Source organism: Nesoenas mayeri (genome assembly GCF_963082525.1).
Source record: "Nesoenas mayeri genome assembly, chromosome: 2".
NCBI lineage: Eukaryota > Metazoa > Chordata > Aves > Columbiformes > Columbidae > Nesoenas > Nesoenas mayeri.
Window position 1 is genome coordinate 37387350 of NC_137543.1, and position 23169 is coordinate 37410518.

Genomic DNA, 23169 nt, shown 5'->3' on the forward strand with positions numbered 1-23169 from the left:
CTGTCGGTTTTGACAGTAAAAAGCTAATTATTTCACCAGGGTGCTACCTATTATTTAACACAAAGTACAATTAAACAATGACAGAAGTGTTTATCTCCCGTAAGTGAAGAAATGGATTGCTCCAGAGGCTGGCAGTGTTACAGAAAAATTATTTGATGTTCCTTCAAAACACAGGCTGGGTTAGCACAGGATTGTCACCATCCGATGCCCTGAATGGTGCCCATTCTCAAGAGCTTCCACACAGTTTCACAGAGGACAGAAGGTCCCCTATGCGCATTTTTCCCGCTACTTATGAAGGGAAGAAAGGAATGAATGGGCAAAGACTGCTGATTTATCCCCAAGTACAAGGCACATTGGCAGGATTATGTAGCTGCTGCTGCTGCTACCTTACTGTCATACACATAAAAAATAATTAGTAGCAGGCAAGAATGAAAATCAGTCTCATAATTTTCACCTTTTCCTCTTCAAACCTGTCCCAGATTTTGAAAGATCAGGTTAAAGACTATGCTGTGGCATACATACATTTACACACACATATGTATTTTCTGTGCTGGACAACTTACTGTAACCGAGAGGGAATGAGCATGCACAGCTCGGCTGCTGTCACTGGAAGGTGGCAGTGCTCAGTCTGTTGCAGGGCCAGGCCTGGAGCCATTTTTTTCCTCAAGCCTGTGATGAAGCACACAAACAGTATTTTTCTGCATGTATTAATCATTGGAATCTTTGTAACTTAAATGTCAGCTGCATAAATGGCTTTTCACAGATTAATGAAAATGAAGCATACTCTTTGTATTGGAAAGTACAAGCACAGTATGTTCTCTATGATTTTTATTATAATTTTAAAACTTTTGGGTGACTATAGAATAGGTAAGGCCTTGGGATGTAAATGCCAGGTGTTTGCTGGAACTGGGATGATTGAGGAGGGAGGAAGCCGTCATTTTTGCCCTTTTATTTGTAGGGCTGGGTCACTTTGGTACTTGGCAATACCCATTGAAGTGCAACCTTGTCCTCCATAAGTTCAGCTTTTGTTTTCCTTTATTAGAGGATAAACCACTGCCTGGAGAGACTTCCAGGCAACTTAAAAAACCCCATGTGCTGGAAGTAACCCTCCTTGAGCTCTTGGCATGAATATGCTGCCAGCCCACTATAATTAGGCTGGAAGTTGTGAACATTATTCCCTTTCATTTTTGTGAAGTATCATTTCAGACGGCCACTGGAGATAACATAAGTGTCATTCCCTCATTATCTCCTGTAGCACCAGCAGGAGGGATCACTTATGTTAACAACTTGCTCTTGCGTCTCCTTGTATGTGTTTCACGCTATCAGCAGCCAGCAGCTGGGGAACACCTCTGTTTAGATAGCTCACCTCCTGCAGTACCGGCCTGGAGAGCAAAACCCCACTGAGCGTGTCTCGAGCTCCAGAAAGCCCGGGGAGTTCACAGAGCAGGCACAGCGCTGCGACCACCACCACCCCCGGCTGCAGTGATTGCCGGGGCAGACACTGGATGCTGGAGCCCACTGCCCACGCCTGCGTCCATGGCTGCCCAGGAGGACACGCTGCCAGCCGTGCTGTTGGCAAACCTCCGCGCCCAGGGAGCCAGGCGCTCAGCCCTGGACGCTCAAACACCCCTGCGCAGCAGCGAGGGGCAGGCTGGGGCCCGGCCACCAGCTGCGCCCCGTTCTGTCAGCCCCTCGCTGGTGACCACCTGTTGGAGCTCAGCCAGGCAGCGCTGCGAGGGGACAGGGCTGAAGCCGGGGGACAAGGCCCAGCAGCAAGCACCGAGCTCCCAATGCCCAGGCAGGGCGAGCAGCCTCCCTCCGGTGCCTGCCCAGAGGGAATCTTGAGTCAGTGTTGGTGCTGGGGGTGGGCATCAGAGGAGTGTCCATGTCGCGTTGTCACCTCAAACATAGCAGCCTGCCCCTCCCCCACACCCCGCAGCGCGAAGCGCAACAAGCGCTTGCAGAGCGCCCTAAGTGTGTCCCTGCCGGCTCCCCTCCCTCCTCCGCGGCCCGCCCGGGAGAACACTACACTTCCCAGAAACCCCGCGGGGCGGCGCAGCCGGCACGGCGCGCCCCGCCCCCTCCTTCCCCATACCGCAAGGCATCACGGTCCTTGTAGTCTTCGCGCTCTCCCCGCTCCCTTCCCCCGCCGGGCCTTGGCGGCGGAGCGGACTACCGCTCCCGGGCGCCCCCGCGGCGCCGCGCCTGCGTCGTTGGAGTGGAAGTGCGAGAGGCCGTTGCGTTGCGGGCAACGGCTCAGGCAGCGAAGAGGCAGTGAGCGGCGGCGCCGGCGGCTTCCGTGTTTGCCGGTGGGGGGGCAGGCGGGGGTGGGGGAGCGGAACGGCGGCGGCGGCGGCGGCGGCGGGAGGGCGCTCGGTGGATGGGCGGCGGGTGGACGGCAGCGGCGGCATCTGTCAGGTGGCGGACGTTACCCGGGGCGTAGGGGATGAGCCTGTGAGGGCGGAGGAGCGCGGGTGGGGGTGCAGCCCGGCCGGAGCAGAGCCATGTCTCAGCCGCAGCAGCAGCAGCAGCCACCGCCGCCGCCGCCGCCGTCTCCTCAGCAGCAGCCGCAGCCGCCGCCTCCGGCCGCCTCCAAGAAGCGGGACCGACGCATCTTCTCGGGCACCTGCCCCGACCCCAAATGCCAGGCGCGGCTTTTCTTCCCGGCCCACGGGCCGCAGAGCAGCGGCAGCATCGAGTGCACGGACTGCGGGCAGCGCCACGACCAGCGGCAGCTGCTGGCAGTGGAGGAGGTGACGGACCCCGACCTGGTGCTGCACAACCTGCTGCGGAATGCGCTGCTGGGCGTCAGCGGTGCCGGGCCCCCCCGCAGGAACACCGAGCTCGTCAAAGTCATGGGCCTCTCCAACTACCACTGCAAGCTTCTGGCCCCCATCCTGGCCCGCTACGGCATGGATAAGCAAACTGGCAAAGCCAAGCTCCTCACGGAGATGAACCAGGGAGACATCTTTGACTGCTCCCTCTTGGGTGACCGTGCTTTCCTCATTGAGCCGGAGCACGTCGAAACCATTGGTTACGGAAAGGACCGCTCTGGCAGCCTCCTCTACCTGCATGACACCCTGGAAGACATCAAGAAGGCAAACAACAGTCAGGAGTGCCTCATTCCTGTCCACGTGGATGGGGACGGCCACTGCCTCGTCCACGCTGTGTCGCGGGCACTTGTTGGCAGGGAACTGTTCTGGCATGCTCTGCGAGAGAATCTAAAGAAGCATTTTGAGGAGAATCTGAGTCACTACAAGGCGCTTTTCCATGACTTTATTGATGCAGCAGAGTGGGAGGACATCATCAACGAATGTGACCCTTTGTTTGTTCCTCCAGAAGGTGTGCCAATGGGCCTTAGGAATATTCACATCTTTGGTCTGGCCAACGTGCTTCACCGGCCTATCATCCTGTTAGACTCCTTGAGCGGAATGCGAAGCTCCGGTGATTATTCAGCAACGTTCCTCCCTGGTCTGGTACCTCTAGAAAAATGCATGGGAAAAGATGGCATGTTGAACAAGCCAATCTGCATTGCATGGAGTAGCTCAGGACGTAACCATTATATTCCTCTAGTTGGAATAAAAGGTGCTGCTTTACCTAAACTGCCTAGGAAGCTGCTTCCTAAAGCCTGGGGAGTTCCTCAAGACCTCATCAAAAAGTACATAAAGTTAGAGGAGGATGGCGGTTGTATTATTGGAGGAGACAGAAGTTTGCAAGATAAATACTTGATGAGGCTTGTTGCTGCCATGGAGGAGGTTTTCATGAGTAAACATGGGATCCATCCCAGTCTTGTGGCTGATGTACATCAGTATTTCTACAGAAGGACTGGTGTAATAGGTGTCCAGCCTGAAGAAGTCACCGCAGCTGCCAAAAAAGCAGTGATGGACAACCGCCTTCACCGGTGCCTCATCTGTGGGGCCCTTTCAGAGCATCATGTTCCTCTGGAGTGGCTGGCTCCTGGGGGGAAACTCTATAACCTGGCAAAAAGTACTCATGGCCAGCTGAGGCCTGACAAAAATTACAGTTTTCCCCTGAACAGTTTGGTGTGTTCTTACAACCCCGCAAAGGATGTCCTGGTACCAGACTACAGCCTGAGTAGTTTGACTGCTTGTAACTGGTGTCACAGTAACTTAGTGCGTCGTGTCAGAGAAGATGGATCCGTTTCATATTTGGATGGAGACAGAACTAATACTCGGTCTGCCGGTGGCAAATGTGGCTGTGGATTCAAGCACTACTGGGAAGGTAAAGAATACGATAATCTCCCTGAAGCTTTTCCTATTACTCTAGAGTGGGGTGGAAGAGTGGTGAGAGAGACAGTCTACTGGTTCCAGTATGAAAGTGACACATCTCTGAACAGCAATGTGTATGACGTAGCCATGAAACTCGTTACCAAGCACTTCCCTGGTGAATTTGGTAGTGAGATTCTTGTTCAGAAAGTTGTCAACACAATATTGCATCAAACTGCCAAAAAGAACCCTGATGATTATACTCCTGTAAATATTGATGGTGCTCATGCCCAAAGAGCTGATGATGTACAGCAAGGACAAGAATTAGAGTCACAACTTCCAACCAAAATTATTTTAACTGGACAGAAGACAAAGACTTTGCACAAGGAGGAGTTGAATATGAGCAAAGCTGAAAGAACTGTTCAGCAGAACATTACAGACCAGGCTTCCATAATGCAGAAACGGAAAAGTGAAAAATTGAAACAAGAGCATAAAGGGCAGCCTAGGACTGCATCTCCTGGGGCTGTTCGTGAGGGGCCATCATCCGCACCTGCTACACCAACAAAAACCCCATATTCTCCAACATCTACAAAGGAAAAGAAAATTCGAATAACCACAAATGATGGGAGGCAGTCAATGCTTACCCTGAAGTGCACTACCACCTTCTTGGAACTACAGGAAAGCATAGCGAGAGAATTTAATATTCCTCCGTATTTGCAATGTATTCGCTATGGCTTTCCTCCTAAAGAGCTTCTGCCTCCCAAAGAAGGCATGGAAAACGAGCCTGTTCCTTTGCAGCATGGTGACAGGGTCGCGATAGAAATCCTGAAAGGTAAGGAGGAAGGCAGGCAGTCTGCCTCAGCGCACTCGGCCCACGCCATGAAGCATGAAGATGTTGCTGTGACCAGTAAAATCTCATCGAAGGAACTGCAAGAGCAAGTCGATAAGGAGATGTATTCACTCTGTCTTCTAGCAACACTAATGGGTAAGGTTGACTTCAAGTTATACTTTAAAATTGTATTTTTAAGTAGAAGATAAGATTTTACAAACTGTAGTTACATGTGTCTCTTTTTGCCTTAAATTTAATGGTGGAGAAGGTTAGTTCCTTTATTCCTCTATTAGAAGAACATTTAACATGTTGTCAGTGATTCATTGGGTGCTGTGACTTTTTAAAATGTGTATATGAGATACATGTTCTTTCTTTGGTATGAAGGCCTCTTTTAAAAATTGCTGTTTAGAAGTTGTTGCATTTCCTCTTCTCTCTATTGTTTCTCCTGTCTCTCATTAAGCACACACATCTGATGTGTATGTGTGTGAGCTACATACTCTCTTTTTTCCCTACATCTCCCTCAGGTTTCAGGAAATAAATTCAAAGCAGAGGTGAGCAGGGAATGCTGAATATCTGCTCACCTTTGTAATGAGATACAATCCTAGCATTTCTCCCCACAGGGAGTTGCATTGGTTTAAGCATATCATCACAACATTGTATGCTTAGCTAATCAGCTAATTTTAAGTGAAGATCTGGTCTTTTTAAAGAGCTGTGAGAAGTATTGTTGCAGAATGTAAGCAGAAGAGAAACTGAAAGAAGCCAAGCACAGATTTGAATCCCAAAGGTAGACGACAGGGGGGTTGCAAAGCTATGCTTATGAATTGTCAGTCATATAAATCTGACTAACTGTTAATAATTGAAGACGAAAGGACTTTTCTCAGGTGCCTGTGGTTTCTGTTTTTGTATTTAGACTCAGGAGACTTGGACCTTCATTTGTGTACTCTCTTCATCAGGTTTCATAGTTCTTGCTGTTTACTGGCAGGAAGTAGGACAGTAATTATACATTAAGCCCTATGAACTAGTTGAATAGTAATGCTTACAAGTTGTTTTTTATTTTTTGTGGGAGCCTTCTCTTTTGCTGGAGGGATTTGGTGTGGCTGAAGCATGTGATGTTTTAGAAGCAAAATAATTACATAATCACAGACTGGTATAATATGTCAGAAGTTCATAATGCAGAACTTTGCTTCTTTTCCACACCTGATTGTTAACTCCCATGTCTCTTGCAAGATAGTGTGCTGAATCACTAGCCAACTTGTCACCCTGACATTTACACCGCAGTTCCAAAGTGCAGCAAGAGGTTAGGTTTAAAAGCTGTCTTAATTGTGAGATGAAGCTTAAAAGAGTGCTTTCCTGTTTTCAGAAAATGCTCCTGAAAATGTAGTTATTGGCTTACAAAAATCTCTGAGGTGCTTTAAAAGTATCTCAGTGACTTCAGCATTAAGGTGTCTTTTTTTTTTTTTTTACAAGTATTTATCTATGAACTGTGAGCTGAGCATGTATTCAAGAATCATTTTTTGTCTTTCACTCTTGTTACTGTTAGACTCTGCTTTCAAAGCACAGGTTAGAATAGAATTTACCTCACCGTTCTCTGATTGCATCCTTTTTGCATTACTAATAGAAGTAAAAGTGTCAGCAAATGATAAACCAACCACTTACAACAGCTTTATGCAGCTACTGAATAAGATGCTATTTTTATATAATCACTTTTCTCATCAAGGCTTCACTTTCTTTCAAAGATACTTATGGAAAAAATCTAGACAGTTGACTACTTACAATTGTGATTTTTTTTAATGGGGAAATGAGCTCTAAGAAACTTCTTAAGTCTTTGCACTTTGTTAAGAGTGTTGGGGTGGCAGTTTCTCAAGGTGGCATATTCAGCCTTTCTGGGACAAGAAGCCTCAGCGTTTCTCAGTTATGTTTCTGTACTGCTAAAAACCAACGCTGCTAAGTTCTGAGAGTCAGCTTATCCTGAGTGTTTCTGCTGTAACTTTGTTGTGCTGCAAGCATTCATCTAATACAGTTAGATTAGAATGCGTAGAGGCAAGATGCTATTGAAATAGCTCTCTCGGCCAGATATGTTTTGTTTTTTTCAAATGCCCATAGTGAAAGTGTGTCTTCCAACATCCATAATTATTCATTCTGGATGCTTAAAAGTTTTTCTTTCGTACAAGGTCTCCTGTAGGCTGACTTGATGCTTCTTTGTTATTTCAGTTATTAGAATCTTTCTTTTCTGGTCTCAGCTAGTTAACATATTAAAAATTTAGACCATGTTCTTTAATTTTTATGTATACAACTTAAAAATAAGCCTTGGGAAATTAGAAACTGTAATTTCTGGACTACATAGCTTTACAAAAAATCATGCATAATATGCTTTCTCCCCTATTTTTGTTTAGCTCCAAATACATAATTCAACAAAGAAATGACTAAAGGAATTTTAATTTTACATTTACATTAACATAGTTAAAACACTACATTTCTAAACTGATTTTTATATACACCCATGCAGAAGCACTCCAGATACATGCAAGCCATGTACAAATCTATTTTGATTGGTTTGCTTTGCATTGATGAATATGTCAGTACACAAGAAATCAAAATAGCCAGATTTAAATTAAATTTATTCATTGAAACCAGGTTTTGCTTGGATTTAAACAATTTGTTTTTAAGCCAGTTGTATTTCCCTGTAACCTGTGTTTATCAACTGAGCTTTTGATTTGTTTTGCACTTCTCTGTGTCCTCTCTGCTGTACAAAGCGGTGGTCTTGGGCTTTCCCTGCCGTAGGTTAGTCTGCACCTGTGGTTTTTCAGCAGTGTATGAGGTGTGCGGTTGGGTAGGATGGGCTTCATTTGTTGCTGTCCCTTAATGTTGTGGGGCTGAGGTCTGGTCTGGGGGAGTGTGTACAGCTGTGGGAGTAGCATGGAGAACGTTGTCTCTTTGATAAATTTAGTGTGTTGAGTGAGATTTTAATGTAAATGATCACCAAAATTAACTTGTGACCTATAAACATCTTACATCTTATGATAAACAAACAGTAAAACCTACCTAGCAATAAAAATGTGCAAACCTCAGATGTAATTTGGTTGAATCAAACATGTTAATTCCTGTGGTCTGGGAAAGTCCAGTTGTAATTGTGGGGGTTTTTTTTGGTGTTCCAATCTGAGATCTCTTTATGAAAACAGCATTGTTAGTTTGTATTTCTTTCAGTGGCTGATGCTTTTGTTTTGTGAGCCCTGCTCTCCACACTTTTCTGCATGTAGTCCTTGCTTAGGTTGCATAAAAGCCTCTAAGCAGCAATGCTGCTCTGGGGCAAGGCTTGAAATATCATGCTCTGAGTGAACAGGGAGTGCCATGAATGTGTAAAACTGGGCTTCTTCTAGAAGCCTGTGGTGGTCTTGTTGGGAGGAAAGGGGACTCCTTCACCCGAGAATAGATTGCTGGGTGCAGCAGTATGGGAGCCCTTCATACGGAGCCAGATGCTGTGTGGCTGCTGGCTGTGGCATCCCCAGGCCTCAGTCAACTGATGACCATATTCTGTTAGTTATCAGTGTAGTGGTTGTTTTGATTCTGGTGGGCAGTATTTAAACCATCAGGAAGACTTCAGCTTGCTGCTGCTGGGGGGGAAATAAGGAGTCACAGCTGGGATGCTCTGGAGCCATGGACTATAGGGATGTGTGTGTCAAAATGTAAATGAGAATAGGGATGTGAGGATAGCAGTGAACCTTTTGAAATAGCAAAAACATGAGAGTGTTATCAACTGTAATTGTCCTCCCTCCATGGATCTGTTTGAAGAAGAGGGAAAGCACAACAGCGGCGAGGTTTGTACTGGTTTGACTGAGAACGAGTTAATTTTCTTCATGCAGTTAGAAATGTTTCTTTTTCATAGCTGGCACAGTCTTTATTTGGAGTTAGTTTGAGAACAAGAGAGAACACCCCAGCACAGAGTTAATGTTTTTAATTGCTCAGATCTGAGAGCCCAGGGGTTCTGAGTGCTCTGCCCACAGGTGTGAGGCATTGAGGAAGGAGGCTGTGGATGGGGCAGAGCTTGACTGACATCCAGACTGATCAATAAGAGTATTCCATCCCATTAGCATCATGCTTCGTATTTGAGAAAAGTCAGGACCTTCTGGGTCTCTGGCTCGCGCTCTCTCTCTCTTGCTCTTTTTGGGTGTTCTTGCTTGCTCTGGGGAGCAGCTGGGGGAATTTGGTTCAGGACATTTAGTTCAGCCTTTTTCTGTTTTGCAGAGGCTTCTGGCCTTTCTGCCTTTTTTCTCTCTGAAATCAGCTGTGGGACCAGGTGCTGTTTCCTGGGACTGGCTGCTCAGTGTGTTCATGAGGAATTGCCTTGAGTATCTTTTATTTCTATTTCATATATATATGTGTATTTACTAGTAGTGTATTAGTATTTTGTTATTTTATTAAACTATGTTTATCTTAATCCAAGTTTCTCCCTTCCCTTTTGATTATTTCCCCTATTGGGGGTGGGTGAGAGAGGGGGTGAGTGAGCAGCTATCATTGTATTGCTAGCTCAGGTTAAACCATGACAACATTTTTTTTTTTTAGTGGATCAGTGAAAGATGGAGAGGAGCTCCAAATTTATTAGCAAGTCAGTAGAGAGGAGTTATCAGGATAAAGTCAAAAGAGAAGACCTCCTTCTTCAGTAGATCATGGAAAATAAGAAAGACCAGTGATTGGTTTTACCTGGATGTTCTTACTGGGAAGTGAAGGCCAAATCTGTGAGCTCGATGTGCAAATGAATACAGTGAATCAGAGCATATATGGTTCAAGGGAATGCATTTAAAATGAATCAGGTTATGTAGGTCTCCTGTCTTTAAAGTATCTAAAGGCAAAACACGATGAAGATGCACTGCACCTTTTTGTAGAGAATGGAGACCTAAATAACACCTGAAGTGGAGAGGTGAGCGACAGAACCATGTAGTGGGGGGACAGACGAGCAGGGGAGTGTGCGGGGTCCTGTGCCTGTTGGGAGGGGAAACAGAAAAGTTGGCGAGTGGCTGGAAGGGTTTCAAAGCCTGACATGGCCCATAATGCCACTGTCACAAGGGTGAAACCCACAGGGTGGGATTTAGATGTGCCATATATTCAGTATGTGGAAACTGTTAAAAACAACTATTTACTTTTATTTTGCTGTCAACAGCAAGCAAATAAATATCAGTAGGTAATATTTTATAGCCTTGCATATTCCAGCCATCTCTATTCCAAATAGTAAGTGTATCCAGTTGATTTTAGTTAATGATTTACATTGTCCAATTTTAATAGAAAATTGAGAGACATGGTTATTGAGATTTCAATGCCTAAAGAAGGATGCGATTTCTATTTGAGGCATCTCAGTATATTCCCTGAGTGTTTGATATAAAGTGGGAAAAGCAATTTTATATGAAAATGTATACACTCAGTAGTTGTTTCTGCATCAGGAGAATGGAATTTATCAGTGCTTTTTGTTTGTACTACTTTGACAGCTACATCACACGTCTTCTCCAAAGCAGGTAGGTGGTCAGCAAAATAAGGAAAAGGGTGCAGGTAAAAATAGAGACTTAGCAGATGCTCTTAGGTCACTGATATTCTGTCTTTGTAACACAATTTTTAAATTCTTTTTATTCCTTTCCTTATATACTCTTGGTTGTTTGTTTTGTTTTGTTTCTTTCTTCTCAATGGCATTTAAAGTTGTCATATTTCAATGCCATTTTTGGCATCTTTGAAAAATGCCCGTTACACAGAACCGCTGGGGCCTCACAGTTGGCATTTTGTTTGTAACTCTGAAGCAAAGCAAGGTGCAGACACAGCTTCTGCAGAGCTGCCTGCCTGGACGTTTGTATCGCAGCTACAATAGAAAGTCTCTTGTATGGCAGCTGTGAAGTGGAGATTTTTGAGAAGGTGTAGGGATATAGAATAGAGGTTTTAATGTGCAAGGGTACTTGCTTGAATCTTGGAAGTGTGTTAGTAATTTCCTAGTTTTATGTTGAAAGCATAGGCTCGGAGGGGAGTGGAGACTTGTGCGTCAGGCCTGGCAAAGAACCAGGAGCTGCAGTTTGGATCAAATCAGATTCAGGAAACTTTGTACTAAGAAATGTAGGATATTTGACTGCAGACGGTGGTTATGTTTTCCTGAAAGTTTCTCAATACCCTGGGCTCCTCTTCTGTAAATTTGCAATAAAAATTCAAATTCTTAATTGCATAGAAGAGAGTGAAGATTCATCTTTTAATTCAAGAAGTTACATTTTCAGTCATTGTCTATAATGTTCAAATATGTCTGTTTAATTCTAATGATTGTGTTTGATTTCTACAGGAGAAGATGTTTGGTCTTACGCAAAGGGGCTTCCTCAATTGTTTCAGCAGGGTGGAGTTTTCTACAGCATAATGAAGAAAACCACAGGTATTTTTTGGTTTTGTTTTTATTCTTTTATTCCTCTGTTTTCAAACCTTTAAAGTGGAAAATTTATATTAAGTCACTTGTAAGCATGAATATATATTTATTTTATTACTATGGTACATTTTCATAATATTGTAGAACTCCTTATGCTCCCTCAGAGAGCTTAAGACTGGGGAATCTGACCAAGACTAGTTAGTTAGACTTAAATGTCTTCTTTTCTGAAATTTTCTCTACAACCATACATCTCCATTTAAACTTATTGAAGTTGTTTGTACAATTCACTAAGTCAACTGATTTTTAAAAATATTTTATTTCCCACCCCCCAGAAAGATCAAACAGAAGATCATAGGACCTATTCCTGTTATACTGTAAAACACTTACTGGAGAAGCAGTTCATCTTTCTAGTGTGCTTCTTAGGAGATATTTCATACAAGGATACTGCAGGTTTTAAATTTAAATGTTTGGTTAATTTTGTCTTTCATATTCCTAATGCTGTTGTTCAAAAGCAAAGCTACCCCCTTCCTGCATTACTAAATGTCGCAGCTTGGACTATGTGTGGGATAACCAAGCAAGCAGTTAGAGCGTATCTGATTTTTCGACAGCTGTACAAATACTACCTGCAAAGAATAACATCTGTTTCTTTAGAGAAAAAAGTACTATTCAGTTATTTTTCTCATTTAAAATTTATTTTCTTATTGAAGTCTTTGCATTCATAGTTTAGCTTCTGTGGTTTCATCTGTAATTATGATTCCTTTGCTGCTTTCTTACCGTTTGTTTTTTTCCTAGGCAATTTTATCAAACTCAATCTTGATTATTTCTGGAAGCAGTTACTTTACCACGTAATTTCTGCTCTGTTTGCAGTAACTGAAGTGCGTGGTATACTCAGTGCCCTCTATCTCTCACTGAATTATTAGCCTGGGTAATAGAATTAGCATGCAAGTGTCCTATAGAGGATCTGTTTCCTTTTGGTTTTCTTGCTTTTACTATGCTTGTGCAGTAAAGACTGGTGTATTGTTTGTGGCAAGTGAATTAGCTTAAGCAGTGCCTGATGGAAAGGACATTTTGCCTGATTAATGACTGGCCAGAATGGAGAACCTGAAATTAATCCAAGGGATTTTAACCCACCTGGTCATTAGCTCACAGAAAAAGCCTGACTTAAAAGTCATTTCCACCAACTGATAATGTAAGAACTGAGACTGAGGGAGATGATATTCTGTATTTAAACATTATTGCATTTCTGTGTGTGCAGGTATTTTTTGCTACACTGGTAGGTAGAATTACTGTTTTCAGCATTAACATATGATTTTAACGTTTTTATGAACTACTGAATTTCCACATTAAAAAATTACAGTGTGCAACATTTTTTTTTCCACTTAAAGAAGCTCCTTACGTATTTGTAATATTTTAATTAATGTAATAACTATTATACTGGACTTCTGGAACGAAGCTTTCTTTCAAGCCTAGGTACTGTTAATCAGTTGAAATTTGATTTAGTAGATCTCATTTAAGATCTTATTTTGAGATTTCAGGATTGCAATTTCTGAGGCATTTTTGGTCTATCCTAGAAGCTGTTGCAGCACTCTCTTGTGAATGAAGGTTGAGCTGGTAAATTATGTATTTGAAATATATTCTTCAGGCTAAGTTAGACAGATAGGTGTATGGGGTTAAATTTTGTTCTGTGTGTGTATATTGGCTGTTTGGTTATTGGTTCCCATCGATATGTAAAGAAAGGAGCTACATGTCTGAAGTAAAAATAAAATCTCATCTGTAGATTCTCTTTAACTGTAGAAGTACGTGAATCAGAAACTGTGGAGGATGAGAGAGATTGGTCAGTTGGTTCATTAGTATAAAACAAGTTTACTAATGTTTGAAACTGTTTGAGTGACCTTATTGATGCCCAGGATACTTGTTTTGACGGCATTGTATTTGATAACACAAATAGGATTTGCTTGTTGTGTTTCTTCCCTTCTGCCCCGTTTCTGTTGTTTTTCTTCAAGAATTGTAAGAAAATATGAAGAAAAAAATCCCATTAATTTATCTATTCCTGACACTTTCTTTTTAATTGTAGCTCTCCTTGCATAGCTGAAAGGAGCTGAAGCAAAGCGAGTTGTTGCAGCCAAGTTTTCATCTGCAAATAGATTTAACTCATAGAAACTTGTCATCACTTAAGCAATACCTTACTGATTTTAGTGCAGCCTGTATGGGATAGAGTTGAAGGAGTTATTTTGTATTTTATGATGATAAACTGGAAAACCAGATGTTGCTCATTTTTGACACAGAGCAGCTTCAGAACTTAAATTTGTTTGTGAAGTCTCAATTTTAGCAGACAATGGGACAGTGGGACAAGTAGCAGACAGTGGGACAATGAAACAGCAGATCAAAAATATTATACCTCATGTTTGTTTTATAGTGGTTAATAGTTATAATCTCTGGGACTACTGAGCACAGTAAGCTTGAAACACTTTTGCTTGTCTAGCAACTGTTCTTCTCTGAGAAGAAGACAAATAGCAAATTTGAAATTCCTCAGGCTTAGCAGCAGTTGTACACCCAGAAATCCTGCTGCAGTTCTAACTAGTATGGAAGTGGCTTTTAATAGTACTGCTCTAGATAGACGTTGATTTGAAATGTGCCTTTTGGCAGTTTTCTGGGGGTTTGTTTGGTTTTGTGTGGGTTTGGGGGGTGATGGTAGTGATGGAGTTTTGCTTGTTTTATGTTACTGCAAACATATACTATTTCTTTAACTTCTGTTGGATTATAACTTCAAGTCTCGGCAGTGTGGTTATTTTATGTAGTGGTACTACAGTCCTGTCTCTTAATTAGAATCACTGTAGAAAGCAGCAGCCTCTTAGAGGTATCCTATGACCGCTATTGTATGGCATAGAAGCCTAAATTGTTTTCCTCCCATGGCAGTAAGTTTCAGTGTGTTTGTTTTTACAAACTTGATGCAATAAGTTGAAATACAACAATTACTGTGTATTCAGAGCATGTCTTAAAAGATGTTAGCACTTTGAATAACGTTTTCTGTCTTTATAGGTTTGGCTGATGGCAAGCACTGTACCTTTCCACATCTGCCTGGTAAAAACTTTGTGTACAATGCAGCAGAAGACAGGCTGGAGCTGTGTGTGGATGCTGCCGGGCACTTCCCTATTGGTCCTGACGTCGAAGAGTTGGTTAAAGAGGCCTTAAGCCAAGTGCGAGCAGAAGCTACTTCCAGAAGCAGAGAAGCGAGCCCTTCACATGGAATGCTGAAGCTGGGTAGTGGTGGAGTAGTGAAAAAGAAATCGGAACAACTGCATAATGTAACTGCGTTTCAAGGAAAGGGCCATTCCCTAGGAACTGCATCTGGTAGTCAGCAACACGATCAAAGAGCCAGGGAAACACCACTTTTAAGAAAGCATAGCACAGAAACGGACTTCAGTCCTTCTGCTAAAATTGAGCCTTCTGTATTTACAGCTGCTTCTGGTCACAGTGAGCTTATCCGAATCGCGCCGGGAGTTGTGACAATGAGAGACAGCAGGCAGCTTGACCCCACTTTGATTGAGGCGCAGAGAAAAAAGTTGCAGGAAATGGTCTCTTCTATTCAGGCTTCAATGGACAGACATTTGCGGGATCAGAATGCAGAGCAGTCAGCATCAGGTGATTTATCTCAGAGAAAAGTAGAGGCAGTGAGTTCAACTGCTAAAACTGGGAGCTTTCAGGCTGGCTTACCCGAACCGTTTTCTGCACCAGGTGGCACTGAACACTTGAATACCGAAGCAACTGATGGTAATGTGGTGAATTCTGTGGGATCAACATTCCCTGCAAGGTCCAAAGCACAAAAGGGAAATTCTGTTGAGGAGCTTGAGGAGATGGATAGCCAAGATGCAGGAATCACTAATGCAACTGAGCCAATGGATCACTCTTGATAGGTTAAAATCTTATAAGGATAGAAGAAATTACTGTTCAAATGTAATGTTTATTGGCTGGGCCACACAAAGTGATTAGTTATTAAATCTTGTATGTATGTCAAAGATTATATCATCTTATTCAGTGCATGATAAGCGTGTGATTGGCAATAGCTTTCAATATTACCATACTGCTGCCCAGGCTGGCTCTGTTACCTGTAAATTAGTTATTAGGAAATGCACTGAGATGAATATCTGCTGTAAATGTGGGTTCTTGAAAATTCTTTTTAGTTCCTTAAAAGTCTTAAAATTTAAGCCCATGTAAAGTTCTTACCGTGCTAGTTTAAGGTTACTGGAAATGCTAGAACAGGTGAAACTAGAAAAGTGACAAAGTTAATCCTGTCCCGGGTACTTAATTCCACACAAAAATACACTATAAATGTGAATTATAGATAAATTTCAAAAAGCAACTGAAACTAAACTAAATTCGATAATGCAGCATATACAGTAATTTAATTGCATTGTGCTGGCACGTCCTCTCATTTAAAAACTTTTTCATTCATACAGCAGGATAAACTTGTCAGAAATTTCGGAGTAAGTGTAACTTTAGTAAACTCTCTAATTCCTGCATATTGTCAGTTTAGGCAAGTTAGGAAAAAGGCCACTTAGTGTAGGATGAAGACAAAGTGAATGTGATGTGGTTGTGCATTGCTGGCTGAGCCAACACAACCATTTTGGTGCTCTGTTACCGAGTGATAGCGTGGTTTTATTTCCTCCCAAATACCGAGCTAGTCAGATGTTGTGCAACTTTTCATACAACTACATGAGAGAAGTTGGCAATTGCAAGAAACAACAAAAGTTCAATGGCAAATCCATTGCTTTTAAGAGACTTTGATTACTAGTGTTGGTTAGTAATGGCAAAAATTAAATAACAGCTGCCCTCTTAAGAGCAAATTAACAATTTATTGGAAAGAAATGACTCTCTAACATACATTATCCTAAAGTGCTCAGTGATAATTGAGCTTTTGGAAGCTCGCTGTTGCCTCCATGGAAACAAGGAATACATGCTGTTTCAGTGTCTGTAGGACTACCCACCCCTGTTAGCCTCACTTCAGCTGGTGATGCAGGTTTCCACTTCAGTAGCGTGTTCATCAGACCTGCAGTGCTAGTTTTTAAGAAGCAGCCGTTGTGCTTGCTCCCTAAGGATGGAATGTGTCTCTGATACTGCACTCTGCTTCCTATCTTCATAGTCATATTTAAGTGCACTATTGTTGCTTCCTCTAATGGTAAAATAACATTGAATGGATGAAAGATGTTAATACAGCTTCCAAGGAATGAAGAGCATCTAAATAGTGAAGTCTGTGTTTGTGCACTTGTGGGTTTCTACCAGTTCACAACTGTTGCTTGTATTGTATATGTTTGTATTCAGAAAAGCCTCCTCACTTTTTACATTTCTAATCACTTAAACAGTTCTAAGCACTAGTATGATAAAATGTCCCATGAGACTGAGAGAGGATTTATTTTTGTATGTAAAAATTAACTGAAGCAAGCCACTTCAAGAATAGCTCCCGTTTTGTCAAAGAAAATGAAAACACCTCTGATCATTAAGGTTTTATGTAGGGGGAAAAAATATTTTATGATTTAGTGCACTACTTATAGGTAAAAAATAAGAATAATCACCTTTCTACAAATAAATGAAACACTTTAAGATCTCAAATTGCTAACCTGTAAGTTACCATTTTGGAAGCTTGGAATGTATGAAGTACTTTGGCTGAGCAGAACTGACCTTGCTGAGGCACTGATGAACTGGCAGGGCTTATTCAATGAGAAACAGGTTGCACATGCAGCGGCTGGAAGCCTGCCATGACTGAAACGGAAAACACTTAGTCTCCTGTGAATCAGCCTGGCTCTCTGAAGGCTGCTTCTATATCGAAAATGTTGAGTAGAGGCTTGTGCTTTGTCACAGTGTGAGGTTTAGGAAAGTGTAGCAGCGGCGTGTTCCTGGGAAGGAGTTTAAGTCAGGAGGGGCTAAGGGGGAGGAATGTCCTGGGTCTCTTACATTTTAGACAACGTAACTATCACTTAGACGTTTTTAACCTTTTATTTAGAAAAAGTGTCTTCCTAGGCTGAAAAAAATATGGGCAGTATATATGAGAGAATTTTAAGTTTGAAATAAATGGAAATCTTTATTGCACATCATCTTTATTTCAAGGGAAGATGCTCACTTCTTTCATGCCTTTCTGGTAAGACTACAGAAGTTTGTGTGCCTTTTACTGTGCAAAGAGGAAGGCTTGGTTTAATTTTGACACACTTCCCATTTCAGCAGTAATTTAACATTTTCCCTCTTACCTAAACAGAAATAGACAAGAGATAATAGCTGTGTTTGACTCACCCTTTGTGTCATCTCAGGTCCACTCAAGTCATGTAGATCAGAACTCTCTAGTTCCCAAAACAAAATGGTCACAAAAAGGAATGGTAAAATGATGTCAAAATCACAAGATCCACTGATTTATTTCCTCTGGTGTAAAGCAGGATCGTGCATATTTCTTTGCAGTGTTCTTATTTCACGTCGCTTTCTCATGCATCTAAATATCAATGTTTCTGAGAAAGATGGCTTTGATACTCTCAAGTGAAGCTGAACTTCATCTACATGCTGGTGAGATGTGTAACTGTACAGAAGTGAAATAAAGAACACTGAAGTGTAAGTTTGAACAGATCTTTCATTTGATTGCTGGCAGTGGGTGCAAATGTAAATTGAGGCAAATCTGTGTTTCTGTCTTGGGAGCACCCCTGTGCTTGTTAGATGCCCCTGTTAGAGTCAGGAAGATGGTGGTGGGGCTCCAGGGCAGGGAGGACTTTGACTCATTGTAGATGTGAAGCTGTGTCAGTGGAACTTCTCAAATGATGTGAGGAGTGTCCTTTCTCAAACCAAAACAAAACAACAAAACCTAACAAAAAAACCCCACAGTTTCTTGGTGCTTAATTGCCTGGGGACAGAGGCTGTGGTTCTAATTTATTTTTGAGTACCTGCCTTGATTGTTTTCTTGTCTAGGGGCCAACTACCTTCTACACAGTGTCTCCTGGCAACGAAGTCCTAATCATTTGAAAATCTGAAACTTTACTATGACTAAGCCCAGTTTAAAACAACCAAACAACAACAACAAAACCCAACTAGATTGCTGATGAGCATACAGGAAAACTCAAGAGAACAGATCAGTTTTCCAGGCAAATGGAAGATTTTTACTACTTCAAATGGCTGCTGAGTAAGGTTGACTTCTTGATACTGCCATTTCTCTAGGAATTGTTTGCACTGCGTTGAGAGAACATAAATAGCAGCTTTTCAAATGAGTTAGTATAAATATATTTGGGATGCTTGCACTGTTCTGATCATAGAACAGCAATGTATATTGTTGTTTTTGTGAATTCCATATAGTTTACTTCTGATAGATATAAAATGTGAGCTAGACGTTACCTCCAACAGAACACTGCTGCAGCTTCCCAGAGGCACAAGGCTGTGTGCTAACAGCCGGCGCACTTCCAACACCAAAACACTTAATTTACAGTCTTTCAAAAAGTAGAATGTATTGTCACTGTCACAAGGTGAGCACAGTCACTTGCTACTTTTTCAGTGCACTGAAAATGCCGGGTAATAAAATTCAAAGTATGTTTACAATTGGGAGAGTGATGCTTGATCTGAAATGTAGGTGAAAGGAATGATTGAAGAAGATGCCACTGTTACCTCTACGTTTGTTTGGCTCCCATTTTCAAATAGCAGAATCTACATGCTTTTGTAAAATAATCATAATATTAAGTTGATCCTTATGTTAAAAAAAAAAAAACAACAGCACACAACCAGTAAGTGGTTTATTTGTTTTGCTTGTGGATATCAGTTTAGCTTCTTACAATTGAAGAAGTTGCTTAGGATCCTTAGATGTAGGATTCCCTCTGAGCCCTTATGCCTGCGGTTGAGCAATAAAAGGTTGAAACAAGAGTGGTATTTTCAGAATTATTTTATGTTTAATGAGGATTATTGCCAAGAAATGAAAGAGTGCACTTTTAGGAGGGAATGCTATTTAAAATGTATAAATAAGAATTAAAATAGTGTATATATTTAGGAAACAAATCTTTTTAAACAGTAAGTGCTTTACATGTTGAATTAAAAATAAATTAGCATAGAAACTATACCATCTTCACAGCACTAGCTGTTATCCAGCACAGTTTGATTTGTTTTATTTGTGATTGCTGTACTAATTATATTTGATTTTTTTATCTGTAATGTAACAATAGTGTATTATAACAGTATATAGTGTACTATACTACACTTCACTGTACAGTATTTGGAATTTTCTTTGATTGCTATATTAAAACTATAAGTTAAAACATCTACTTTGGCTTTGTAAGGTGCAACTTTTATCTAGCCTTTCACACATTAGCCTGTTTAATTAACACTGATTTGGCTACAAAATAATGAGTTGTAATTATATTAACTTCTGCATTCTACATATAAATTGCATTGTACTTGCATCCACGAATGCTAGTAGTTGAAAAACAGGTATGAATCTTAGAAAAGTAAACTCTGTCATCTGTTTTGCTTTAGTTCTGTTGCTGTTTAACAGAAACTTTTTTGAAAGAAAAATGCTTTATGGAAAAGCTTTTTGACCTCATACATGTTCTGAATATTTCATGAAACAAAAATTTGAGAGATTTTTATAAAAAGCCAGGTTTTTAGATATTTGAGACCAAAATGTGAGATCTGGATATTTTTTCCAAGGTGGCACCAAGAAGGAGGTGTAGGAAAATGCTGACCAAATTATACATGACATTTAAGGTATCTCGCAATCTGTGGTTTGAAACGTTGGTCGAGATGTATTTCAAAGTAAAATTTTAATGCATGCATGTAGTATGCAAGTATGAATAGCATAATTTGGAAGAACTAAGCTTTTGAAGATTTGGCAATACTCAAACGTGAACATATTGGCAACTACTTAAATTATCTCTCTGCTTTTTCCACCAGCTACACATGGCACTTTGTGTCAAAAATTGGCTGTAATCATAACTTTGGAGCCTAAAAAGAAGGCATAAAACCCATCTACAAAACTGCGTTACTTCTTCCTGTATTTATTGAAAGGCTTTAATTAAAGTGTGCTAGCAGTAAAGCATTCTTTAAAATGATGGGTTTAAATACATAGAGTTAATTTTGATTGCATGTCATATGATGAAGAATTGAAAATTATACTTTGGAAGATTTGTATTTCAAAGGCTTAAATGCTTAATGCTAAGCTAGAAATTTTCTCATCCTTAGTAATGTAGTGTCTGAGTCAAACCCAGTGCTGAATGTGTGTAGCAACCAAATTGAGCACTTTCAAAGTATTTTTCATTTATCTTCTGCTGTTAATTGTACAGCCTTAATATCTATTTTTTTATTATTATTTTAGATTGGAGTTGTTTGGTTTGGTTTCTTTTTTTTAAGGTACATCCATAGTAAATCTGTTCTGACATCCCTGGAAAACCCACCTTCCTTCCAGAATGAGGCCCCTAAATACCATCATTTTCTCCCTAGGATCAGGGTGTGGGTGAACCTTGGATGTTCATGAGCATGTAGAGCGTGTTGTGGAAGATGCTTTTGGTGTTCTGAAGAGTCAATTCAGACACATATCTTGATGCACAAGTTAATAGAAACTGTGTCGCTCTACTAGATGTGGAGTTTATTGAGGCTTTCATACATGTTGGCTTCTACTGATTTGTGATGTTTTCAATATTTACTTCTTGAAGAAAAATAGTAGTGTTTGGATCCACAGTGGACTTGATGGCTAAGCTGACCTTAGAGAAACCTGGTTGCCACAACTGATTTGAAATGGGGTATTCTGATCTGAATTCCTTAAACTGAGGTACACTGGGTGATTCTGAACGTTTATTAATATAGTCAGAGGCATCAGGCTTCAGTGTAAGCATGACATCTGTTGCAGTAACTTACAGACACTCTAAGAAGCTTCAGAAAATACTGTTATTCTTTGTTCTGTTAATGAAAGACATTGATTTGATGATTAAGAGATAGCTGCACAGACTTGGTTTTGGACTTTATCCACCTCTGTTTTTTTAAATGGCTACCTAATTTTGTTTTCTGCTGGAAATAATACTTCTAGTGGCCTGTCTTGCTGGTAGCAAATCTAATTTCACTTCTAAAGTGATCCTGTAGATCTGGACTGGGTCTGTGCTGCTTGGAAACTTGCATTCAATAAGTGAAAAATTAAAAGAAACATGGCAGGTGGAAGGAAGTGACCAGAAATTAGAAGGAGGTTTAGAAGGTGCTGTGGTTCTTATTAGTCAATAGTCTGTGGAGCCTGGCTGCGTGGAATGCACAGTCATTTCTTGCAAACCTTTAACCCATAGTTCAAGCGGCTTCTTTCAGAATAAAAAAACTTGATTTTATAGGCTATTTTGTCAGCTCGGTATACAAGTTTTTCTTGAAAATTGCACTTCTTCAGATTGTCACATTATTGTATAAATGTGAAGAGCTACTTGCCAGACATCACCTCCTAATCCTGACCTCTCCCTTCTTTCCCGTATGCATTTGTGCAGACTCTGCAAACCCTAAAGAGGTCTCTTCTGATCTGCTAGCTTTCCTGTTTGCTTTTTATCTGCCATTTGGACTTATATACCGAATCATTTTTACCATGGACATTTTCGTAAGCTTATTGTCCTCTGTTTATACTGCTGCTCTTAGAGACAGTAAGAGAGAGTCATAAATAATCCAATTTCACACAAATGAGACTCATAGAAATGAAAACCTTGTTTGATTTCCTCAGAGATCCATATGTATGGGGCAGAAAGGCATGAACAAGAGATTCCTCAGAGAGCAGAAGACTTGTGGGCACACTTAGGAGAGAGTAGATACGTAAGGATTTATCATTTGTTCTAAGGATCACCTAGTAGTTCTGCAGGGCAACCGTGTTTCGTGTTGCTCCACCTCCAGGGTGGTAAGTTTGAGAAGCTGCAGTGGCTCACTCTAAATCTGGGGAGTTCCCTGAGATCCACCTTTCTTTTCTCCTAGGAGTAAAAGCTGCCCAATACAAATTTTTTCACCCAGTGAGTGAGAGATGAGGTGAGACTTCACCAGTTTGTGCCACATAATGGTGTATGGTTTGTGGCAGCAATAAGAAAGCCAAAACACACAGAAAAGACAAGGGTAGGATATGAAATAACTCCTAACTGTTTGTATGTTCAAATCTGCTCAGTTATTGCGCAGTACATACCCAAGTTCTACATCTGAACATTGCACATACAAGAATACTACTTTTCCCCCCACTATGTCCTTCTTAAAATAAGGTCCTTTTCAGCTTCTGAAGACAGATGCTGGAAGGAGCAGCTATTTTTGCAGACAGCAGGAGGGATGCAGGAAAAAGGCTCAGGAGTACCTGCTTCCTTGAGAAAATTCAAGGCATGGTACGATGGAAGAAACTAAATACCGGTATTTATTTCTTTGCTCCCTCTGTTTCTCCTCACCTAAACTTCTTCTTTACCCTTCCATATTCACGAAAATATTTTTTTTTGTTTTCTTCCCTGCATTTGAAGTCAACTGAGATAGTTTTCCAGCTAAGAAGGGAATGGGCTTTGAGCCATCTCAGGTCTCTAGTAAGCCAGCAGCCCAAATACCCCCAGTTATTTATTGTCTTCTCTGAAAGTCGTCTTTTTAGCATTTTGGATCTTTCCAACACTAACCCTGGGGTTCTACATTTGATACTCTCACACACTCGCATCCTTGCACAAACTCAGAAAATACATCTGCAATAACTAAGGAACTTTCATGGGCGCTCATTGCGGAGGTGGAGCCAGGATGGAGGT

The 23169-nt window shown here is 41.3% G+C and overlaps 1 protein-coding gene across 1 annotated transcript; it reads left to right on the forward strand.

Annotated features, from left to right (window-relative positions):
• Window positions 1-2388: 2388 nt before the first annotated feature.
• VCPIP1 (valosin containing protein interacting protein 1) lies at window positions 2389-19900 on the forward strand. Its single transcript, XM_080338874.1, has 3 exons — window positions 2389-5211; window positions 11360-11446; window positions 14477-19900. Exons 1-3 carry the CDS (start codon window positions 2505-2507, stop codon window positions 15346-15348), a joined length of 3666 nt encoding a protein of 1221 aa, XP_080195000.1. The 5' UTR covers window positions 2389-2504; the 3' UTR covers window positions 15349-19900.
• The last annotated feature ends 3269 nt before the right edge of the window (window positions 19901-23169 follow it).